This window comes from Cervus elaphus, chromosome 13, assembly GCF_910594005.1.
Source record: "Cervus elaphus chromosome 13, mCerEla1.1, whole genome shotgun sequence".
In the NCBI taxonomy this organism is placed as follows: Eukaryota; Metazoa; Chordata; class Mammalia; order Artiodactyla; family Cervidae; genus Cervus; species Cervus elaphus.
In genome coordinates, this window is record NC_057827.1 from 61145839 (window position 1) to 61164562 (window position 18724).

At 50.0% G+C, this 18724-nt stretch overlaps 1 protein-coding gene and 1 long non-coding RNA gene across 3 annotated transcripts in view; one reads left to right on the forward strand and one right to left on the reverse strand.

Annotated features, from left to right (window-relative positions):
- The window catches only part of SERPINA12 (serpin family A member 12), a 30937-nt gene extending 12547 nt beyond the window's left edge, over nt 1–18390 (reverse strand). Inside the window, exons 1-2 of one of the 2 annotated variants that reach the window (XM_043921962.1) lie at nt 18364–18390; nt 14465–14522 (exon numbers count right to left, since the gene is read on the reverse strand). In XM_043921962.1, coding sequence (XP_043777897.1) covers nt 14465–14495 — 31 coding nt within the window. In that variant the 5' untranslated portion in view covers nt 14496–14522; nt 18364–18390. Of the gene's footprint in view, nt 1–2496; nt 3006–14464; nt 14523–18363 lie in introns of those variants that run through there. The other variant, XM_043921963.1, reaches the window with a different exon arrangement.
- LOC122706623 lies at nt 12194–12772 on the forward strand. The gene is made up of 3 exons (XR_006344424.1): nt 12194–12346; nt 12448–12566; nt 12649–12772. It is a non-coding gene; the product is annotated as an uncharacterized LOC122706623 (long non-coding RNA).
- Nucleotides 18391–18724: the final 334 nt, after the last annotated feature.

The following is an 18724-nucleotide window of genomic DNA, read 5'->3' on the forward strand; positions in this document are numbered from 1 at the left end:
CCTAGTAATTTGGGGAAAAATTTTTCTTCTCTTACTAGTAGTAATAGCATGGCATGGACTCAGGACTTACTTATCCTAAAGACAGATCCAAACCAAATATGTTCCAGGTATAAATGAGAAGCCCTTTGGACAAGCAGTTCAGGTACTTGAAGTCTACATATGGGGTGGGGGTGGGTTTACCCAAGGAAGGGCAAGGCAGCCGGCACTGCTTTTACCCGCAACACCATCCTGCCAAGCCCAGCAACTGGAATCTCCTTATCACAGCAACTCAGGGAGGGAGTGAAAGTGAAAGTGTTAGCTGCTCAGTCGCGTCCGACTATTTGCAACCCCATGGACTGTAGCCCGCCAGTCTCCTCTGTCCCTGGAATTCTCCAGGCAAGAATACTGGAGTGGATTGCCATTCCCTTCTCCAAGGAATCTTCCTGACCCAGGAACTGAACCCAGATCTCCTGTATTGTAGGCGGATTCTTTACTGTCTGAGCTACCAGAGGCCAGTGAGCTAAAATAGCACTCTTAAGAATAGTTGTAATTTTACAAAGTACTTTCATCCTTGTTGTCACCAGTAGTTTGAGGGAACAACACCAACAAAAGGAGCACACACAGGATGCAGCAGAACTGTTCCACGCATGGTGCTTTGGAGCCATCGTCTTCAAAGAGAAAAGACCTCCGCCACCCTCCCCAGAACTCCTGTCTCCTGACTGTCTGCTCTATCTCTCTTCCCTGTGATAAAACCGAGCAACAAGGAAAAATTTAGGCGGTATCCGTCCTCAAGCCAAAGTTTTACGATGCTTGGGACGAGCTCCCATCCCCTAAAACTCGAGGCTAATGAGTGAGGTCCACCAGCCCAAGGGCCCCACTCAGTGAGAAGGTTGTTGTCGTTAAGTCACCGAATCATGTCCAGCTTTTTGTGACCCCGTGGACTTCAGCACACCAAGCTTCCCTGTTCCCTCACCATCTCCCAGAAGCGGTGGGAATCTCTGTCTTCAAAGGCTGGACACAGGTGTCCTGCCCCATCCCAAGGAACCGCAGGCCCTCCAAGACCCCAGTTTTTCTCTAAGCCTTTCCAAAGTTCTCCATAGAGTGCATAGGACCTGGATAAACTCAGAAGGGACCCAAGGGACCCTTCCTTCCTAAAAATGTGCCTTAACATCCCAAAAGACTAGCACAAAAGCTCCCCACCAGAGGAGACATCTCAGGGATGCCCTGTGGTCCAACCTGCTTTAAGGGATTGACATTGTTAAAAGCGATCACTCTGGACACATTAGAAGTTATTATTTTTCAAAACAAGTTTAGATCTCAGTGGTGGTGAGACACATCCTCTTTCCCCTGTTGGAAGTGAGAGAGACCGACACGTGAAGAACTCTAGTGACTATGGCAACAGACTTCATTCTCCTTCCCAGGAAGAAGGGGCTGAGACACAGGTCCATCACCTCATCTCTGGATTTACTCTGGAGATTTCTGCCTTCATCCTTTTAAGAACTATTCTGAGCCCTCGTCATGCATTAGGCACTAGGGCGTTTGAGCAATGCCCAAGAAATGGTCCATGCCAGTGCTGCTGACTAGCTCATGGTCTCCTTTGAAACCCAAGCACGAAGCTCCCTCTCCTGAGGCAGTGCCAACAGCCATCCCCGAAGACTTCTCCAAATCCTCAACCACTTTCCAGCTCTTTGCCTGGCCTGTTCCTCCTGCCTTGTAACTTCATTCTAGGATGAGGGACTGTGTGGGTTGAATGACCATCAGCTTTGGGCCACTTGTGCTATAAAGGGAAAACCGAGGCCCTGAGTGGACAAAGGAGCTCTCTGAGGTCAAAACATGCATTCTGATGGATCAGAACAGGAATCTAATCTGTTAAGGCAATTCTGCAAAAATTCATGAAACGGGCTGCTCGGCCTCACTTTCTCCATGGAATAGTTGTTGTTAGTTGTTCAGTCAACTCACGTCCAACTCTTTGCGACCCCATGGACTGCAGCATGCCAGGCTTCCCTGTCCTTCACTGTCTCCCGGAGTTTGCTCAAACTCATGTCCACTGAGTCAGTGATACCATCCAACCATCTTATCCTCTGTCACCCCCTTCTCCTCCTGCCCTCACTCTTTCCCAGCATCAGAGTCTTTTCCAATGCTGGAATAGTACATCGATGGCTGCAGCCTCTATCCTTGGGAAGAGATAAGATACACGAACAGCTCACACACAGAACTGGCTATGGCCAGAACTACAGGGAAGACACAGACCCGATTTGGAGGGGCCTCTTGATTTTCCTAGGTAATCCCCATCCCCACATCCTCTAGAAAAGCACAAGAGATAGACATCTGGGAAAATGATCAGGGCCTCACTGGAGATGCTCAGTACCCTCTTCAAAAGAGGGGTTTCCAAGCTCTAGAACTCCTCCAGAATTTTCTTCCTCCAGGACTTGACTGTACCCTCCTGCAAGCTGAAGCAAACTTTGTGGAATAAGCAAGAAGCGCTTGACCTTTTCAAAGAGAAGTTCTCATACTCACAGTACATTCAGAAGAAATCTACGCAGCCAGCCAAATGGATCTGCTTTTCTTGCTTTATTATTTATACTTCCATGGCCTCTTGGAAAAGTAGACTGTAGGCCAATAAAATTAGACGGCCTGATTGGGCAGCTGATGGAGGTTCCAAAGAAAAGGCCACACCACTTCCTCTGGGGCTTCTCATCTCAGGAGGCAGCTGCCTGATATTTAGACCACACCCACTGGGGTGTGGCTTCCCTAATGAAGTCCATTCTTAACTTTTGCAACTACTATATTTCCCAATCACACTGGCCATACAACCTGGAATATTCTACAGGTAGATCATTCTGTAGTTCTGATGCTAAATATTCGACCCAAATATCACCACTGTCATCAGTGGGAAGAGGTGGAAAACAGGATTTTCTGGCCTCTAACCTCCGTTTCTTTCTTTTGATAATTTTCTCAGGTTCTTTACGGTTGTCAGTTCTATCAGCTTAGCTCACATGGAATCCTTTGAGAAAAGAGAACTCAGAGAGAGATGAATAGACAATTCAGTATATAGTTTCAGTAAGGGAGAAACAGGAATCAAAAATTCACATGAAAGTTTTTGATCATTCAAGAAAATTACAAATTGGTTTTTGATGGCATATTTGTTGCTCTGAGTGATGAGACGAGGGTTGGTTTTCTGCCCCCTGGCTTTTCTGTATTTTCCAAGTTGTCCTTCGGGAACCGGTATTACTTTAGAGTTCATTCTAGGAAGATTTAAGATAAGATGGCATTCTTATCTTCTTTATCAGAGGTTGGTGATGGTGTCTGAAAATGTTTCAGACCCACTGATGCTGCAGTGGATCCAAGGGACCTCTTTTCAAGTCTGTTTTCACTAATAAATGCTAATGAGGAGGAAAATAATTTGAATATTCCTTCCCAATTTGGAGGTGTTTCACAATAGGTTGTATGAGCGAAGCACCAGGCGTTTTCCTTCCTTTGGGATACTACTTCTGGCGGACCTGACTCTCATCCCCAACAATGTACAGCGCAGATGACCCAGCAATGACTTCTAGAAGAGAGGCGACCCTGGCTCTTCCCTGAGCTGGGTTCAGCCCCAGACGCGCTCACAGACCAGGCTAACCAGGCGATGGGGATGTGGGCGCCAGAGCTGCCGGAAGCAGGAAGCTGCCACCACGACTCACCCGGGGAGGCGGGCCTGTCCGCTGCGACGCATCTGGGTCAGGTGAGAGGCCTCCCCGTGTGACTCTGCTCGCTGAGTCCCTGGCCGACAGCCGGGCGGACGGGAAGGCGGTCCTGACAGTGATGGGCGCTGACCGCCGGGAGACGGACGCCGGCCCAGAATCCAGGTCAGGCCGGAAATAACCCTGCCTGCTAATGACAGGGTGAGGCCAGTGGGTGTCTGCCAACCACACCTGTCGGCCGGGCCCAGACGCGCTCGCTTCCAGGGCAAACTCCCATGAGGATGCATGGGCGAGGCCGGGCGGGTCAGTACCCGGGCGAGTGGGGATGCCCCTGGAGCCACTGGTGATGCCCAAGCACACACAGCTCCCAGGGGCCAGTAGGTCACAGCGGAGGGGAGCCGCAGGTGGGCTGGAGGCCAGGCCAGGCACTAAATCTCAGTGAGGAGCCGCCCACCCTTGCAGGAGGAAGCCATATTGGAGTCCTCCATCAGCCAAGGTAGGCTTGCATGGGTAGCATCAGTGTGGAGCATCAGGGAGACAGCTATGGGAGGTCCAGCCCCCATCTAGCACCATCAAGGGACCAGGGCTTAGACTTGAGGCCTCCCCAATCCCCTATGGATAATGGGATTGGAGCCTAGTGTCCATCAGTGGCTGGGAGGATAAAGATGACAAGCAAGTCTGGGGACATTGCAGGCAGCTGATGGACGAGAGGCAATGCCCTGAGACTGGGCGGTGGCTTGAATATGTTTTTACAGCTTGGCCATGTGCAAGGAATTTTCATTTTATCCTTGCTCTTTGGTTCTCCCAGATGCTGGGCCTGTGAGAGATCTAGGAACATATTAATGACTATGCCATGCCCTGACTCCAAGAGCCCAAGTCTGATGGGAACACAGGGGCGTCCAGAGATACAGACAAGCTTGGTAAATGCTGAGGTAGAGGTAGCTCTGGGAGGTGAGAGCAGATGAGAGGCACCTGATTCCTCTTGAAGTACTTGGGATGGTTTCTTAGATGGGGCAATCTTGAACTGGGTCCTGAAGGAGTTCTCTAAGTGAAAACTGAGAGCAAGGGTAGCACAACAAAGATCTTGCAGCCTGGAAAAAGTGAGTGGATGATCTAGAAAAAAAAATGCCTCTTCTATTTCCTTTTTTCAAAAAGTGAGCATATCCTATCTCTAAAGTAGTTGTCTCAGGTCTAGGAGCATGTTAGAATCATCTGGAAGCTTTAAGAATATTCATTCCCTGAACATCCCTTCTGAGCTTCTGATTTAGTTGGTTTGGGAAAAAGCCAGTGAGAGGCTGCTTTTAAGAACCTCTCCTGGGGGCTATAATAAACATCCACGTTTGAGATTCTCTGCTCTAAAGCAAATAATTCCTGCCTGATGATCGTGGGAAGATTCTGGGACATCTCTGAAAACACTGAGCTTTCTTACATGAACAGCTATCAGTCATGGCTGTAAAGCTATAGAGATTAAGACAGTGCAGTATTGGCCCAGACGTACGACTTAACAAATGGAGTAGACTAGAGAATCCAGGTCAGACACGCCTAGGAAGAGTCACCTGCTATGAGGCAAAGAGACCACTGCCATTCAGTGGGAAAGAAAGGTCCTTGCAACGAATAGTGCAGGAAGGGCTGAATATCCACATGGGGGAAATGAACTTTGACCTCATCTCACTCCACATACAAAACTAATTTAGAAATAATAGACCCAAATGTGAAAGGTAGTAGAATGAACCATATTAACTGCTGATATTCAGTGTTATTTTTACCTTAAGAGCTACAAGTATCGGACTTCCCTGGTGGCCCAGTGGTTAAGGATATGTGTTTCCACTGCAGGGGGTGCAGGTTCGATCCCTGGATGGGAAACTAAGATACTGCATGCCACACCGTGCGGCAAAAAAACAAACAGAAAACCCCACTACAGCTGTCAACACGGTCTTCTAGAAGAAGGTGTGGTAGAATATCTTCATGAGCTTGAGATAGCAAAGACTTCTTAAATGGCACACAAATCATATGAGCCATAAAAAAGTGATGAATTGACCTTCATGAACATTAAGAATTTCTGTCCACCAGAAGTAACCTAAAAGCATGCAGAAGCAAGACATTGACTGGGAGATGGTACTTACAAGATGTCTGTCTGATAAAGGGCTAATACTACCCGAGTCTTAAACATTTCTACACGTCAGTAAGGAAAAGACCATAACTTAGAAGCAAAGGCAAAGGCTTGAACAGATACTTCATCAAAGGGGATATCCAAATTACCAAGAGGCATCTGAGAAATGGCCGAACATCATCAGTCATCAGGAATGCACAAAAAACCCCACCAAAACCAAAAACCAACCAAATAAAATGACAACAACCCACAGCAAGATACCACTACCCACCCACCAGAATTGCTGAAATTACTAGGACTGACAACTCCCTGGTGTGGAAAAGTGGAATTCTCTTTCATGGATGGCGGATGTGTAAAGACCAAACACGTATTTCTTATTGTATCACAATATTACACCTGCCAATTTGATTCTGGCAGTGTGTGCCCATTTATACACAAATGCATACACGTAAATTTAATTCTTACAAGCCTATGTAGGATAGACTGCTGTCACTCCCACTAGGTGTGTGTGAGTGCTGAGTCACCAGTCTTGTCTGACTCTTTGAGACCCTATGGACTGGAGCCCGCCAGGGGCCTCTGTCCATGGGATTCTCCAGACAAGAATATGGGAGTGGATTTCCATGCCCTTCTCCAGGGAATCTTCCCGACCCAGGGATCAAACCCATGTCTCTTATGTCTCCTGCATTGGCAGGCAGGTTCTTTACCACTATTGCCACTTGGGCACCCCTCACTCCCATTATAGGGATTAGAAAATTGAAGTTATCTCAAGCCAGATAGAGAACAATCCCCAGAATATCATATCATTATTAAGTAGATGTATGTACTCTTAAGAATATTTTGATATAAAAGAAAGAAGAAAATTAAATGTAGAAGCCATGTAGTGAAAAAGTTTGGGAGAAATTGAGGAAAAACTAGGACTATCTCCACAGCTCCACATTGCCATCAAGTGCTGAGCCCTTGGCGACACTTGGCAGCTTTTCTGTCAAATTTTCCCATCACCCTGGGCTTGGGGACAGAGAGAAGAGAGAGGCAGATGTGAGCAGGCTAGCAGGAGGGAAGTGGGGACAGACAGGATGAGGGCGCAGATAGATGGGCCCCAGGCTGAGTGGCTGGTATTCATCCCCTGAGGACAGACACTTCAAGATAAAGATAATGTCAGGAGCAGAGAGGAGCTGAGCCTCACATGGATCAAAAGTTAAGGAGCCTACGTACTTCTCATTCTTGCAGTCAAGGTCAAGGAGGCCTCACAAACTTCACATGCGCAGGAAGGTTTCTCTGGGGTCAGCAAAGGGAGAGGACATTACCCATAATATGTCCTGCCAACCTCCCAGAGATTCCCACGCTTGATTCTATTTGGAATAAAAGATGCTGTGCACATCTGGAAGGGCCCTGAGTCAGACCAGATATGGACATGGAGTCAGACAAAGCAAGACGATTGGCCAGAGGGAACCCAGAAAACTGCCCCCTTATAAATCACCCCAAAAGCATGTGGCTCCCTCTGGGCCTGCCCATGTTTCTTCACCACAAGTACTTTACTCTTAATAAATGCTCTATCTGCTTTACAAATTCCCATCTCTTTGCTGGAACTCTTCCTCCAAAGAAGAGAAGAGCCTGCTTCTAGCCTCTCGTCCCTACGGGGTCAGGAGTTAGGATTCAGCACCTGTACCACTGTGGCCAGAGTTCGAGTCCCAGTTAGGGAACTAAGATCTGGCCTTAAGATGCTGCACACTGCGGCCACCACAGATCTAAGACAGGCAGAGACTCAGGCGGGGTGGGATCGATGCTGCCTGCACCCATCACAGGTGCACAATGAATGAAGTCGAGGCCTGTAAGAAAAACCCAGCACCATCTATTTCCCCAATCTACTCCTCAGCCCCAATCTCAGGGACGTACTGTGACACTCAGGTGCAGCTCAGCTCCTGAAGTCATGGAGACCTGGGTTCTAATCCTGGTCAGTCCACTAGCTGGACTAATGGTGGTCCATTAGCTGGGCCGCCTTGCCCACATCCCCTCACCTCTCTCTGCCTCACTGCTGCCGTCTGTTCAGTGGGATCACAGAAGCACCTGCTTTGTCAACTCCACCAAGATGTTAGCAATGCTACCAAATGCAATGGGCAATATGAAGGTGGCAATTTGATAATAATTATAATAATAGCAGTAAAAAATAATGATAATAGTAGTAGTGATAATGGACATGAGGAACAGCTGATTCTGCTCTTCCAAGTCACACACTGCTCATCATTTTCATCCTCTGGCACTAGGGAGAGTGAGTAGTTGTTCAGTCGCTCAGTCTTGTCTGACTCTTTGTGACCCATGGACTGTAGCACGCCAGGCTTCTCGGTCCTTCGCCATCTCCTGGAGTTTGCCCAGACTCATGTCCATTGAGTCTGCGATGTCACCCAACCATCTCATCCTCTGCTCCTTCTCCTCTTGCCCTCAATCTTTCCCAGTATCAGGATCTTTTCTGATGAGTCAGCTCTTAACACCAGGTGGCCAGAGTATTGGAGCTTCAGCTTCAGCATCGGAGATAGAGTGCTGGGGGCTGAATGCTGCTAGAGGCCCGGGGACAGGACTGTTCTTCCCCCATTGAATGGAAAAATGCTATAATTAATAATCAGGTAGCAAGAATAGTTTCAAGGAAGGCTAAGCTTTGTAGGTAACAGCACAGGAAAAGCTGGCCCTTTTTGGCTATATATCCATTCTCCAGCAATGCTCTACAAATCCCTCCTGGGGCCCAGGACCAGCCACGAGCCATGAGTGCAGGAATGAGGTGTGACAGAGCTCTGGAAGCCATCAACACCAACTCCCGGAGCTTACTCAAACTCATGTCCATTGAATCGGTGATGTCATCCAACAATCTCACCCTCTGTCATCCCCTTCTCCTTTCCTTCAATCTTTCCCAGCATCAGGATCTTTTCAAATGAGTCAGTTCTTCCCATCAGCTGGCCAAAGTATTGGAGTTTCAGCTTCAACATCAGTCCTTCCAATGAATATTCAGGACTGATTTCCTTTAGGATGACCTGGTTGGATCTCTTTGCAATCCAAGGGACTCTCAAGAGTCTTCTCCAACACCACAGTTCAACAACATCAATTCTTTGGTGCTCAGCTTTCTTTATAGTCCAACTCTCAGATCTGTATATGACTACTGGAAAAACCATAGCTTTGACCAGATGGACATTTGTTGGCAAAGTAATGTCTCTGCTTTTTAACATGCTGTCTAGATTGGTCATAACTTTTCTTCTAAGTAACAAGCATCTTCTAATTTCATGTGCATGAGACATTTTGAAGGAGGTCGCCATTATCTTCATTACTTCCACCATAGTTTGGAGTCAGGTCAAATAACGGAGGGAACACAGCCCCACTCTTCAACAGAAAATTGGATTAAAGATTTACTGAGCATGGCCCCGCCCATCAGAACAAGACCCAGTTTTCCCCTCAGTCAGTCTCTCCCATCAGGAAGCTTCCATAAGCCTTTTATCCTTCTCTATCAGAGGGCAGACAGAATGAAAACCACAATCACAGAAAACTAACCAATATGATCACATGGACCACAACCTTGTCTAACTCAGTGAAGCTATGAGCCATACCGTGTAGGGCCACCCAAGACAGACAGGTCAGGGTGGAGAGTTCTGACAAAACATGGTCCACTGGAGAAGGGAATGGCAAACCACTTCAGTATTCTTGCCTTGAGAACCCCATGAACAGTATGAAAAGACTATATCATACTAAGACGTAAATAACTGATGTCATTAATGGAGACAAGGAAAGAAGCAGTAGAGCCTTGGGAATCTGAAGCAAGGGAGAAAGACCCCCAGGTGGAAAAAATCAGAGAACAGGGACGCAGAGATGGGGGTAGTCAGAAGACTCAATCTGGAGTTAGACAATCTGGGTCCAGGCTCCGTATCTGCCACTGTCTAGCTTCACAACCTCCTGTAGTTACTCCATCTCTTAGGATCTTGATTTCCTCACCCATAAAACCAGGGAAATGCTTGAGAAATCCACTGGGAGGATTCAGCAAGCAAGAGCCTGTGATCAGCACAGTATAAACCACCCCCGCCTCTGGATAAGCTGTTCCATGACTTGGGAATTTTGCAAGGGTCCCTCAAGGCAAGACCAGTTGCTTTTCATACCCTTCCCTTCTGGGATAAATGAAAACAAACATACTGTGTGCCCAGCTGGAAATCTGCAGTGTAAGGACTAAAACCTATACATCACACAACTGCCAACACCCTCCAGACATGTTTCCAAACACCGGAAAAAAAGTGACCTGTCAGCTCCTCTGTGTGACTTCCAAGGCCAGAAATGATTTTCCACCTCAAATGACCATAAGCCATTCTGGATGTTTCCTGTCAGTCACAGCCTGAGAAGGGATGTGTGTCTGAAAAGGGTCATACTCCTTGTACTCCTTGAATCTCACCATATCTTTGTGTCTCAACTTGTTCACCTATAAAATGGGCATCCCTCCCTCCCCACCATTGGGATAACCCATGCAAAGCCTTTGTGCTGGGCCTGGCATGTGGAGGCACTCTGTGGGAGCTGGTTTTATTGCTTGATCATTATCATTATTATATATCATTTGAAGTATTATTTTATGGTGACACTGGTCATGGAGATGGAACTCCAGAAGGCAGAGCATCTCCACAGATATGTCCACAGTTTCTTGACACACCCACCCCACCTCCCAGTCACAGCTGTCTCCTGCCTGGCACACCCTAGCAGCCTTGGGGTGGGCAGGAGGTATGTGCCACGGATGCACTTGTGGGGCTGGATGCTAGCATCAGGAGGCAGGCACTCTCAGCCAGCCCCTGGTGGCTATGACTCACCTCTCAGGTACAGCTAGCAGAGGTGGAGAGCAATGGTCTAACCTCAACACTGGGTTGGGGTGTGGGAGAAACTGGACAGAGCTGCGGCAGGACAGGGACCTGGGTAGGTCCTTGGAGGTGGCTCTGAAGCCTGAGTTGGGCATGGTCACTGACCCTGGGGTGGGGACTGGGGTGAGATGTAATTTGGGTCCACATGGGTGTCGGGGAGGAGGCTGGCATGAGGGCCACATGTCCTCTGGACCAGTGCCTCTGATCTCAGGGACTTGATCGGGGCCAAGGTAGGTACTTAAGGAGCCCACAGGAAGTACAGGGCCAAGGGGCTTCAGAGGTGGTGGCAGCTGGTGGCTAGACACAGGCAGGGCGTGGAGCTTCGAGTCCATGGTCATTTGCGTGAGTCCATGTTCATTTGTGCAAGTCCATGGTCATTTGAATCAGGGCTTCAGTAGCCAGGAGTTTGGGGGATGGAGTCCAGGTGACAGGAGGTGGGAATGGGCAGGGGGACGAGAAGGTGGGGGGATCAGGAAGGGAGAAGAAGCAATAAACCAAGACCTGGAAGATGGCTCTCCAGAGGTCTTCTATGCCATCGAGACAGTTCTCTTCCACGTTCTCACTCTAGCGGAGGGGCGGTGGGGGGGTGGGCGGGGCGGGTGGTTCTGACCTTGTGATTCTCTCTCTTTCCTCTGGTCTCTGCTCCATCTCCCCGAGTCTGAAGCACATCTCCCTGGCTTATTTCATTCATAGCCTTCGGCACTTCTGAAATGGTCTTTTTTTTCACCTGCCTGCCTACTTCTGCCCTGTTGGCCTTCCAGCATTTGGATACCAGCTCCTTGAGTATAGACTTGGCGCTGATCACAGCTGCACCCCCAGCTCCTGGGACAGACTAGGTGTGTGCTCAGGGCAGGCTTTCCAGGTGACGCTAGTGGTAAAGAACCCACCTGCCAATTACCAATGCAGGCTAGACATAAGAGACATGGGTTCGAACCCTGGGTTGGGAAGATCCCCTGAAGGAGGGCATGGCAACCCACCACAGTATTCTTGCCTGGAGGATATCATGGAAAGAGGAGCCTGGCAGGCTGCCGTCCATAGGGTCACACAGAGTCGGACATAACTGAAGTAACTTATCACCCACGCACACGCATGCTCAGGGCATGGGCCCATGGGGTGCTGAGAAACTTGAGTGAGCCCAGGGACTCTAGTCAGACACTGGACAGGGACTCATGAGAGGGAGTGTGGCAGGGAGATGCTGTGGGTTTCATGTCAGACAGACCTGGCTTGAATAACTCTCAGCTGCTAGCCAGTTACCTCAGCCCTGGCAAATTCCTCAACCTCCTGGAGCCTCTGTTTTCTCACCTGCATAATTCAGGTGAAAACTGTCCACTTCCTGGGGTGGTTGGGAAGAGGAGAGAGGAACCCATCTCAATGGAGCTTAGCAAGGAGGAAATGTCAGCTCACAGCATCAGGGGTAGTGGGCGATAGTCAGTTTCAAGGTGGCCTGGGAATCGAGAGCTATGATGTGAGGCTGCCAGAACCTTCCACCTGCCCTGACCTTCACACTGGTTTGTATGCCAGCTTTATCCTCTGTTTCTCTGCAGACTGACTTCCTCTGTGATCAGCTGGGTGTCCACCAAGGCACCCAGTGAATGATGGGAAATAAAGGCTTACAACAGGGATGAGGTTCTCCAGGGTTTTGGGAACTGGTGAGAAGTCTGTGGAAGGCCCCTGCATCTGGTGGTCAGCCTGGGTCACTGCAGGTCAGCGGGCAGCTGGGAAGAAGCCCTGGGCATGAGGTGGGGGAGGGTGAGGACTGGCCAGAAGCCAGGAGGGCAGATCTGAGTCTTTACCTGTCTCTCAGCCTGGATGACACGGCCGTCTGTGATGGTGCTGGTGTCCCCACCTGGTGGGGATGTGGAGACGCCAAGGGAGGAGCCGCTGATGGGGACGCTGCTTTAAGACGACAGGGCTCCCTGGCAGGTGAGCTTAGCAGCGCCTGGTACCCACGCTACCCTTTAAAGAGTGTTGGCTGCCATTTGACCTCTACCTTCCAAACCTCCAGGACACTTCCCTTGTGATCAACCCTCACCCGGAACCCACACAGGAAAGGAAATTCTGGGAGTGTGGTCCTTTCTGAACTCAGCTGACACATCTGGCTGGAACTGTTGCTCCCAATATCTTTCCCGGTCTGTATCTTCCAGTTTCTGCATGAGAGAGATTGCCTTAATTCTCCCTGGTCCAAATCCCTCATCCCAGGACCTGAATCCTCCCTGTCTGCCTCAAGGTCCTTTTGTTGTTATTGTTCAGTTGCTAAGTTGTGTCTGACTCTTTGCGACCCCAAGGACTGCAGCATGCCAACCTCCCCTGTCCTTCACCATCTCCCGGAGTTTGCTCAGACTCATGTCCATTGAGTCGGTGAAGCCATCCAACCATCTCGTCCTCTGTCGTCCCCTTCAAGGGTCCTGTCCTGAGCCAAGAACCTCTGGACAAGAGGTCAGGGCAGGACAGGTGATAAGATGGCAGCCCCTGCAGGCACCTGGGCTGGGGTGATTTCCTGAAGAAGGACAGGAAGGATGAAAGTCTATGCCACCTCAGTTATTATGCACACATACACACTCACACACACCTTAGTAGGATAATGTGGGGAAGAAACAGCAGTAAGAGAAGGGCAGCCGGTCTTCTGACTACAAATATTAATGCAGTTGTCCTTTAGGGAGCATAACCCATAGTCCTCCGGGTCCTAGCAGCCAAGGACCAGAGCGGGAAAGAAGCCTGACTGCACGTAGCGCCCCAGGTCTCCGTGCGTGGATGTGTGCACCGGCTCCTACCCCCCTCAACCGTGACCTCGGAGCATGGGGACAACGGCCAACACTACTCGGCACCCTTGGCAGGACCTGTCACAGCAGGAAGCACAACCAGGAGCCCAGGTGGGCTTGGGGGCTCATTCTGAGCACCACTGCCTCGTTATTTACCACCTGTCTCGTCAAAGCCAACAGGGCAGCTTGGACAGGTTTCTTTCCTCCAGGAAGGCACCACCCAGCTTTCTCGTTAAATCCTTCTTCAACCTTCCTTCATTTCATTCATTTGCAAACATGCATTTGGCACCAACTCTGTGCTGGGCACTGGGACACAGACATGGGCTAAAGCTGACGTGGGCCCCATCCTTGCGAAGCTGAAGGTGGCGTCAGGGGGAGAGACCCCGATCACCGCGACCACCACTGGCCCAGGGCGTCGGCCTGTGTGGAGTGCCTGCTTACCTGGGTGTTGATTGCTTTCTTTTCCTGTTGGGTTGATATTTCCCTTCCCTCCCGAGCACTGGAAGTTTTGCTTTGTTTCTCCCCTGGGTATAAGTGATGGCCCAGACTTAGGATGATGACTCAGCAGACTGAGCTCGACTCGGGCGTGGAGCGGGCTCAGTTTCAGACAAAGGTTAACAGGTTTCCAACTTTCTGTCCTTGCAGATGCCAGCCAGCCATCAACCAGGAGGCAGATGAGGACAGTCTGCCCAGGGAATGGGGGGCCATCCTCAATATCCAGGGAGGGGCTCTCAGCTTGTGATACACCAGGTTTTTCAGAGGTGGCTCAGGCTGCAATGTAGCACTGAAATGTGTGGAAATGAAACTCATGAGGATGTTCTAAACCTCAGGAGCCCCTGGCTGGGAGGAGCCAATGGGAGTCCATGCTCAGCAAACTCCCTGGGGAGCCCAAGGCATTTCCCCCACCCTGGCAGGTGGTGGTGGGGAAAGAAAGGAAAAATACTGGAAAGAGAAGACTGTCCTTGCATTTAAGCACGGGTGCAAAGAAGGCAGGCTGGAAGCACCCTTGACAGCAAGTACATTAAATTACGTGTCGAAAACATCCCACAGGACAAGACTCACCTGACGGCCTGATGTCAAGTTCCAGCCTCATGGCTTCATCCTCGTGCTGCAGACAGCGCTTTGAAAGGAAAAGAGTGCGTTTGGCTGTCAGACCAGCCTGGCCATAGCCCTTCTCAGCTGATGCGTCTTGACTGGACAGTCAGCCTCTCAGCTCCACGTTCATCTGAAATGAACTTCCTACTCCCACACAGGGCCGTCATGGAGAGCAACTGTGGGAATGTCGAGTTTAGGGCTTGGAAGTGATTTTTATCAGTAACTATAAAATAGATAATCGGTCACAACATCTGAGGTTTATTGTGAAGTTTGATGAGATCACTGAAATGCATTTTGTGGCTTTATTTATTGCTCTATCCTTAGGCTCCGCACATAAAGGACACTCAATAAATAACTGCTGAATAAAGAACAAATGAATGAATGAATGTGATTTTCTCATTAAAATCCTCTTGCCTATGAAAGAAAATCCAAGGTTTTAAAGTTGTAACAGAGAAGAAATGCTGTGTTAAAACATCCGCACCTACCACTCCCCACCCCTTCAATCCACCAGCTGGTTCAGCCTCTTTTCCCTTCACTGCTCTCTACAAGGGCCGAATCCTTAGCTTCTGCCTCCTCAACAACCCCATTCTGTCTTCACACACCTGGGCCTTGGCTCGCAGTACCTTCTTCCTGCCCACTTGGGAAATTCTTACTCATCTTCAAAATTCAGTTTAGACATCATTTCTTCCAGGAGACCTTTTCTGAACCCCCCTCCTCTCTGCTCTCAACACCATGCTTCCCTGCACTGGGTCCATAGCCCTGTGGCTGGGTCTGCCAGATTTCAGCGTAGAAAAGTCTTATTGTTGTCAGGTCTGTCTCCCCGCTGAGAACATGAGAACTTCTCTATCCTCTCTTCCTCTCCCCCTTCCTGCCTTTTATTCATCCTTCTTCCCTTCCTCTCTTCCTTTATCTTCCCTTCCTCATTTTCATTAAATGGTCCAGGCATTTTCTCCATATCTAGCATCAGGAATACAGGAGTTCATAAGGCACCGGAGACTTGGCCTTCATGTAGCTTGTATTACGGTGATGGTGGAGGTGGAGATGACGGTGGTGATGATGGTGTTGGCAGTGGTAATGGTGGTGATGACTGAGGAGGTGATGGAGGTGGTGAGAGTGGAAGGGGTGGCAGAGGTGGTGGAGCTGGCAGAGGTGACCGTGGACGTGGTGCAGACAGTCAACACATCCGTATCCTAATAAACGTGGTCAGTCGCTCAGTCGTGTCCAACTCTTTGCGACCCTGTGGACTGTAGCCCCCCCAGGATCCTCTGTCCATGGGATTTTCCAGGCAAGAGTACTGGACGGGTTGCCAATGGCTGACAGAATGCATGCTGTTATTTCCCTTTCCTCTTCTTGAAATTGCAACACGTTTCAATGTTCAGGAACCTCAGCTTTGATGCGTTCTCAGCCCTCAATCCCTGGATGGGGATGAAGTTTCTGAAGGGAGCCAGGTATCTGTGATGCACAGGTAGGAGAAACAGCAGAGGGTTCCTAGAGTGGGAAAGGGGTGCCCGAGATGGAATTCCCCCCTCAGCTTGTCCTCCACTGCCATCCATTCACCCGTTCATTCATCCATTACAAGTCTTCACTGAACATTTCTCTGTGCCTGGTAGCTTCTGGGGATACAGTGTTTAAAAAACTCCCCCAAGGTGCCACCAATGCAGGTTTTCCTAGACAAAGTACAATGGCTCCTGTTCCTTTCGTCTGGAATCCAGTGCAAGAAAGGTCTAAAATTCATCTCGAGGTTTGCTATGCCAGAGCCTGCTATCGAGATAATTAAGTCCTCAAATCTGGAAGTTTAATAAAAAGAAAAAAAAATACAGCTGAACCCCTTGCTTGAGAGGCAAAGAAACTGAGATGACAATCGGGGTGCCCAGAGTCTTAGAAATCTTTGGGCCCTCAGGCTTGGGCCTGGGAGGAAGTGAGAGAGAGGTGAGGAGGAGGCCAAGGGGTCCAGGCGAAAAGAGGACCCTCTGGGACCTGGAATGGACCTGGAGTGCTGCCTGCCTGCACAGACGGGTTCCGCGGGGACAGGAGGCGCTGAGCACGACCACGCGGTCTCCAGGCTGGCGGGTGCCACCGGCTGGCTCTTCTCTTCACTCCATCTCTAACTGAAGGGATAAAGTGTGCTAGCAGCTCTCACCTCCCGCCTAGCGGGCGACAGCCTCAGCCACAGGGGCTTCTTGGGAAGATGAAAGCTCCTCTCGGCCTCTGGAGGATTGTGGTAGGAAGCAGCTTTCTCCACCACTTTTGGGGCGACTTGTGATCCTGTTTCATTTCTGTCCTTCCCAGCAGTTTTCTGAAGCAATGCCCTAAGCCAACTTTCCCTTGAACCCCTCTTTCAATGGAACTTTGATTCTGGAGCAGTTGCGTCACGTCAGTTTGGACCAACCTCCCACCATCAGGCTGCCTGGCTGACCTCCTGTTTCTGCTGCGCTGCTGGGTCTTCAAAGAAAAATCAAGAGCAGCTTCTGGCACTGGGTAAGTGTCCTCACAGCTCAGCTTTTCTCAGGTCACCACTGCTTCAAGCGCTGGCCTCTACCCACCTTTCCAGAAGCGTTCCTGCTAACCCGTCACATGTCCAGGCTGCAGCTAACTGCTGTACATCATTTCTCCCAAGCATGGGGGGTGGGGGGGTGGGTGCTGCACTCTCTCTTTAAACTCCCTGCCCTTCAGCTCTCTAGAGTTGCAAGCAAAGAGATCCTTCAAGTCAAATTCCACCACATCCAGAGAGCATCCCCGATTCCTTGTACTTGGATGAGGACACACCCTTCTCTTCCGCACTGTACCTGACCTGCACGTTCCCAGTAGCACGGATCACAGGCTGTTTGCTGCTTGTCATCTGTTCCCTGCCTGGTTTCAACACCACCACCACCAACAGCACCCTTGACGCTATGAACCTGTGTGTCCAGCCCGCATCTGGTGAACATGGAGACTCACTTCCTTCAGCCATGGGGGCGTGGTCAGCAGACAGAGCCCAGCTCTCCACTCCTTCAGGGTCTGCCCTTCCCGGGGGAAGGATGCATCCACTGACCAAGCAAGATGGGCCCAGTCATTTCAGCCCAAGATGGACAACTCTACTGAATGATGTTCTCTCCTGAGCTCAGGGGTGGCCAAAGCTCTGGGGAGCTGACACTCAGTTCCCCTTTCCTGTCTGCCCCCATCCTGCCTCCTCTCACTTCCGTTCGTGGGGTTGATACCCACCAAGTGTCTTCTACCCCAAACTCCAACTCAGCGCCGCCTGCTTTCCAAAAACACAGTCAGCAGCCTGGGCCTTCTCTTGGGCTTCTTTGTTTCTTCTTTCATTCAGCAAATCTTGATCCAGCCCTGATCACGTGCAGACACTGTTCTGAGCAATTGAAATTTGGCAGCAAACAATGTGGGACTTAAAAATACGTGGGGAGAGAGATGAGAAACAGCAAAGATCATGTAAATGCTGTGAGAATGGACAGGTAATGGATCAGAGTGATTGTAGAGAACCAGCCTGGATGGAGCAGGTGGGTGCAGAAAAGCTTCTCTGAGGGAGAGAGCTTTGATGTGAGTGATAAAGGTTGAGAAGGAGCCAGACATGGGAAGCCTGTTCTGTGTGGTTGTTTTTGTCTAACTGCCGCCTGGACATTTCACCAAATGCTCCCAGGCTCCAAGTGGCCTCCCCGGTGCCCAGTCCTTACTACACTCCTCTGCTTGTATTCATGGTCTCAGGGGACGCCACCTCTGTCACCGATGACTCAGCCCAGATCCTTGCCGTCCCCGTGTCCCCTCCCTGCCCCTCATCACCAGGTCCTGACACCACTCATCTACTGGGGTGACCACACCCCCAAGCCAGTTGCAAGCTGCCGGCACCTGTCATCAGCTGTTGCAATACTCACCTGACAGGTCTCCCTTCTCTGTCTGTCACCATCCTCCTCGCTCTTGAGATCCAGATCCAGCATCCATTCTTTATAAACCCTCCATCTGACCCCACCTGTCTCACAAAATGAAGCACTCCCAACTCTGGGATCGCCCATCACCTGGTGTATTAATGTGCTGGGGCCAGTGTCACAGAGAACCTCTAACTGGGAGGCTTGGACAGCAGCAGTTTATTCTCTCACATTTCTGGACATCTGAAGTCTGAGATCAAGGTGTCATTGGGGCTGCAGTCTCCTGAGGACTCTGGCTTGTTCCAGTTTCTGGTGGTGGCCAGAAGTCCCTGGTGTCTCTTGGCTTGCAGCAGCATCAGTCTAATCCTTG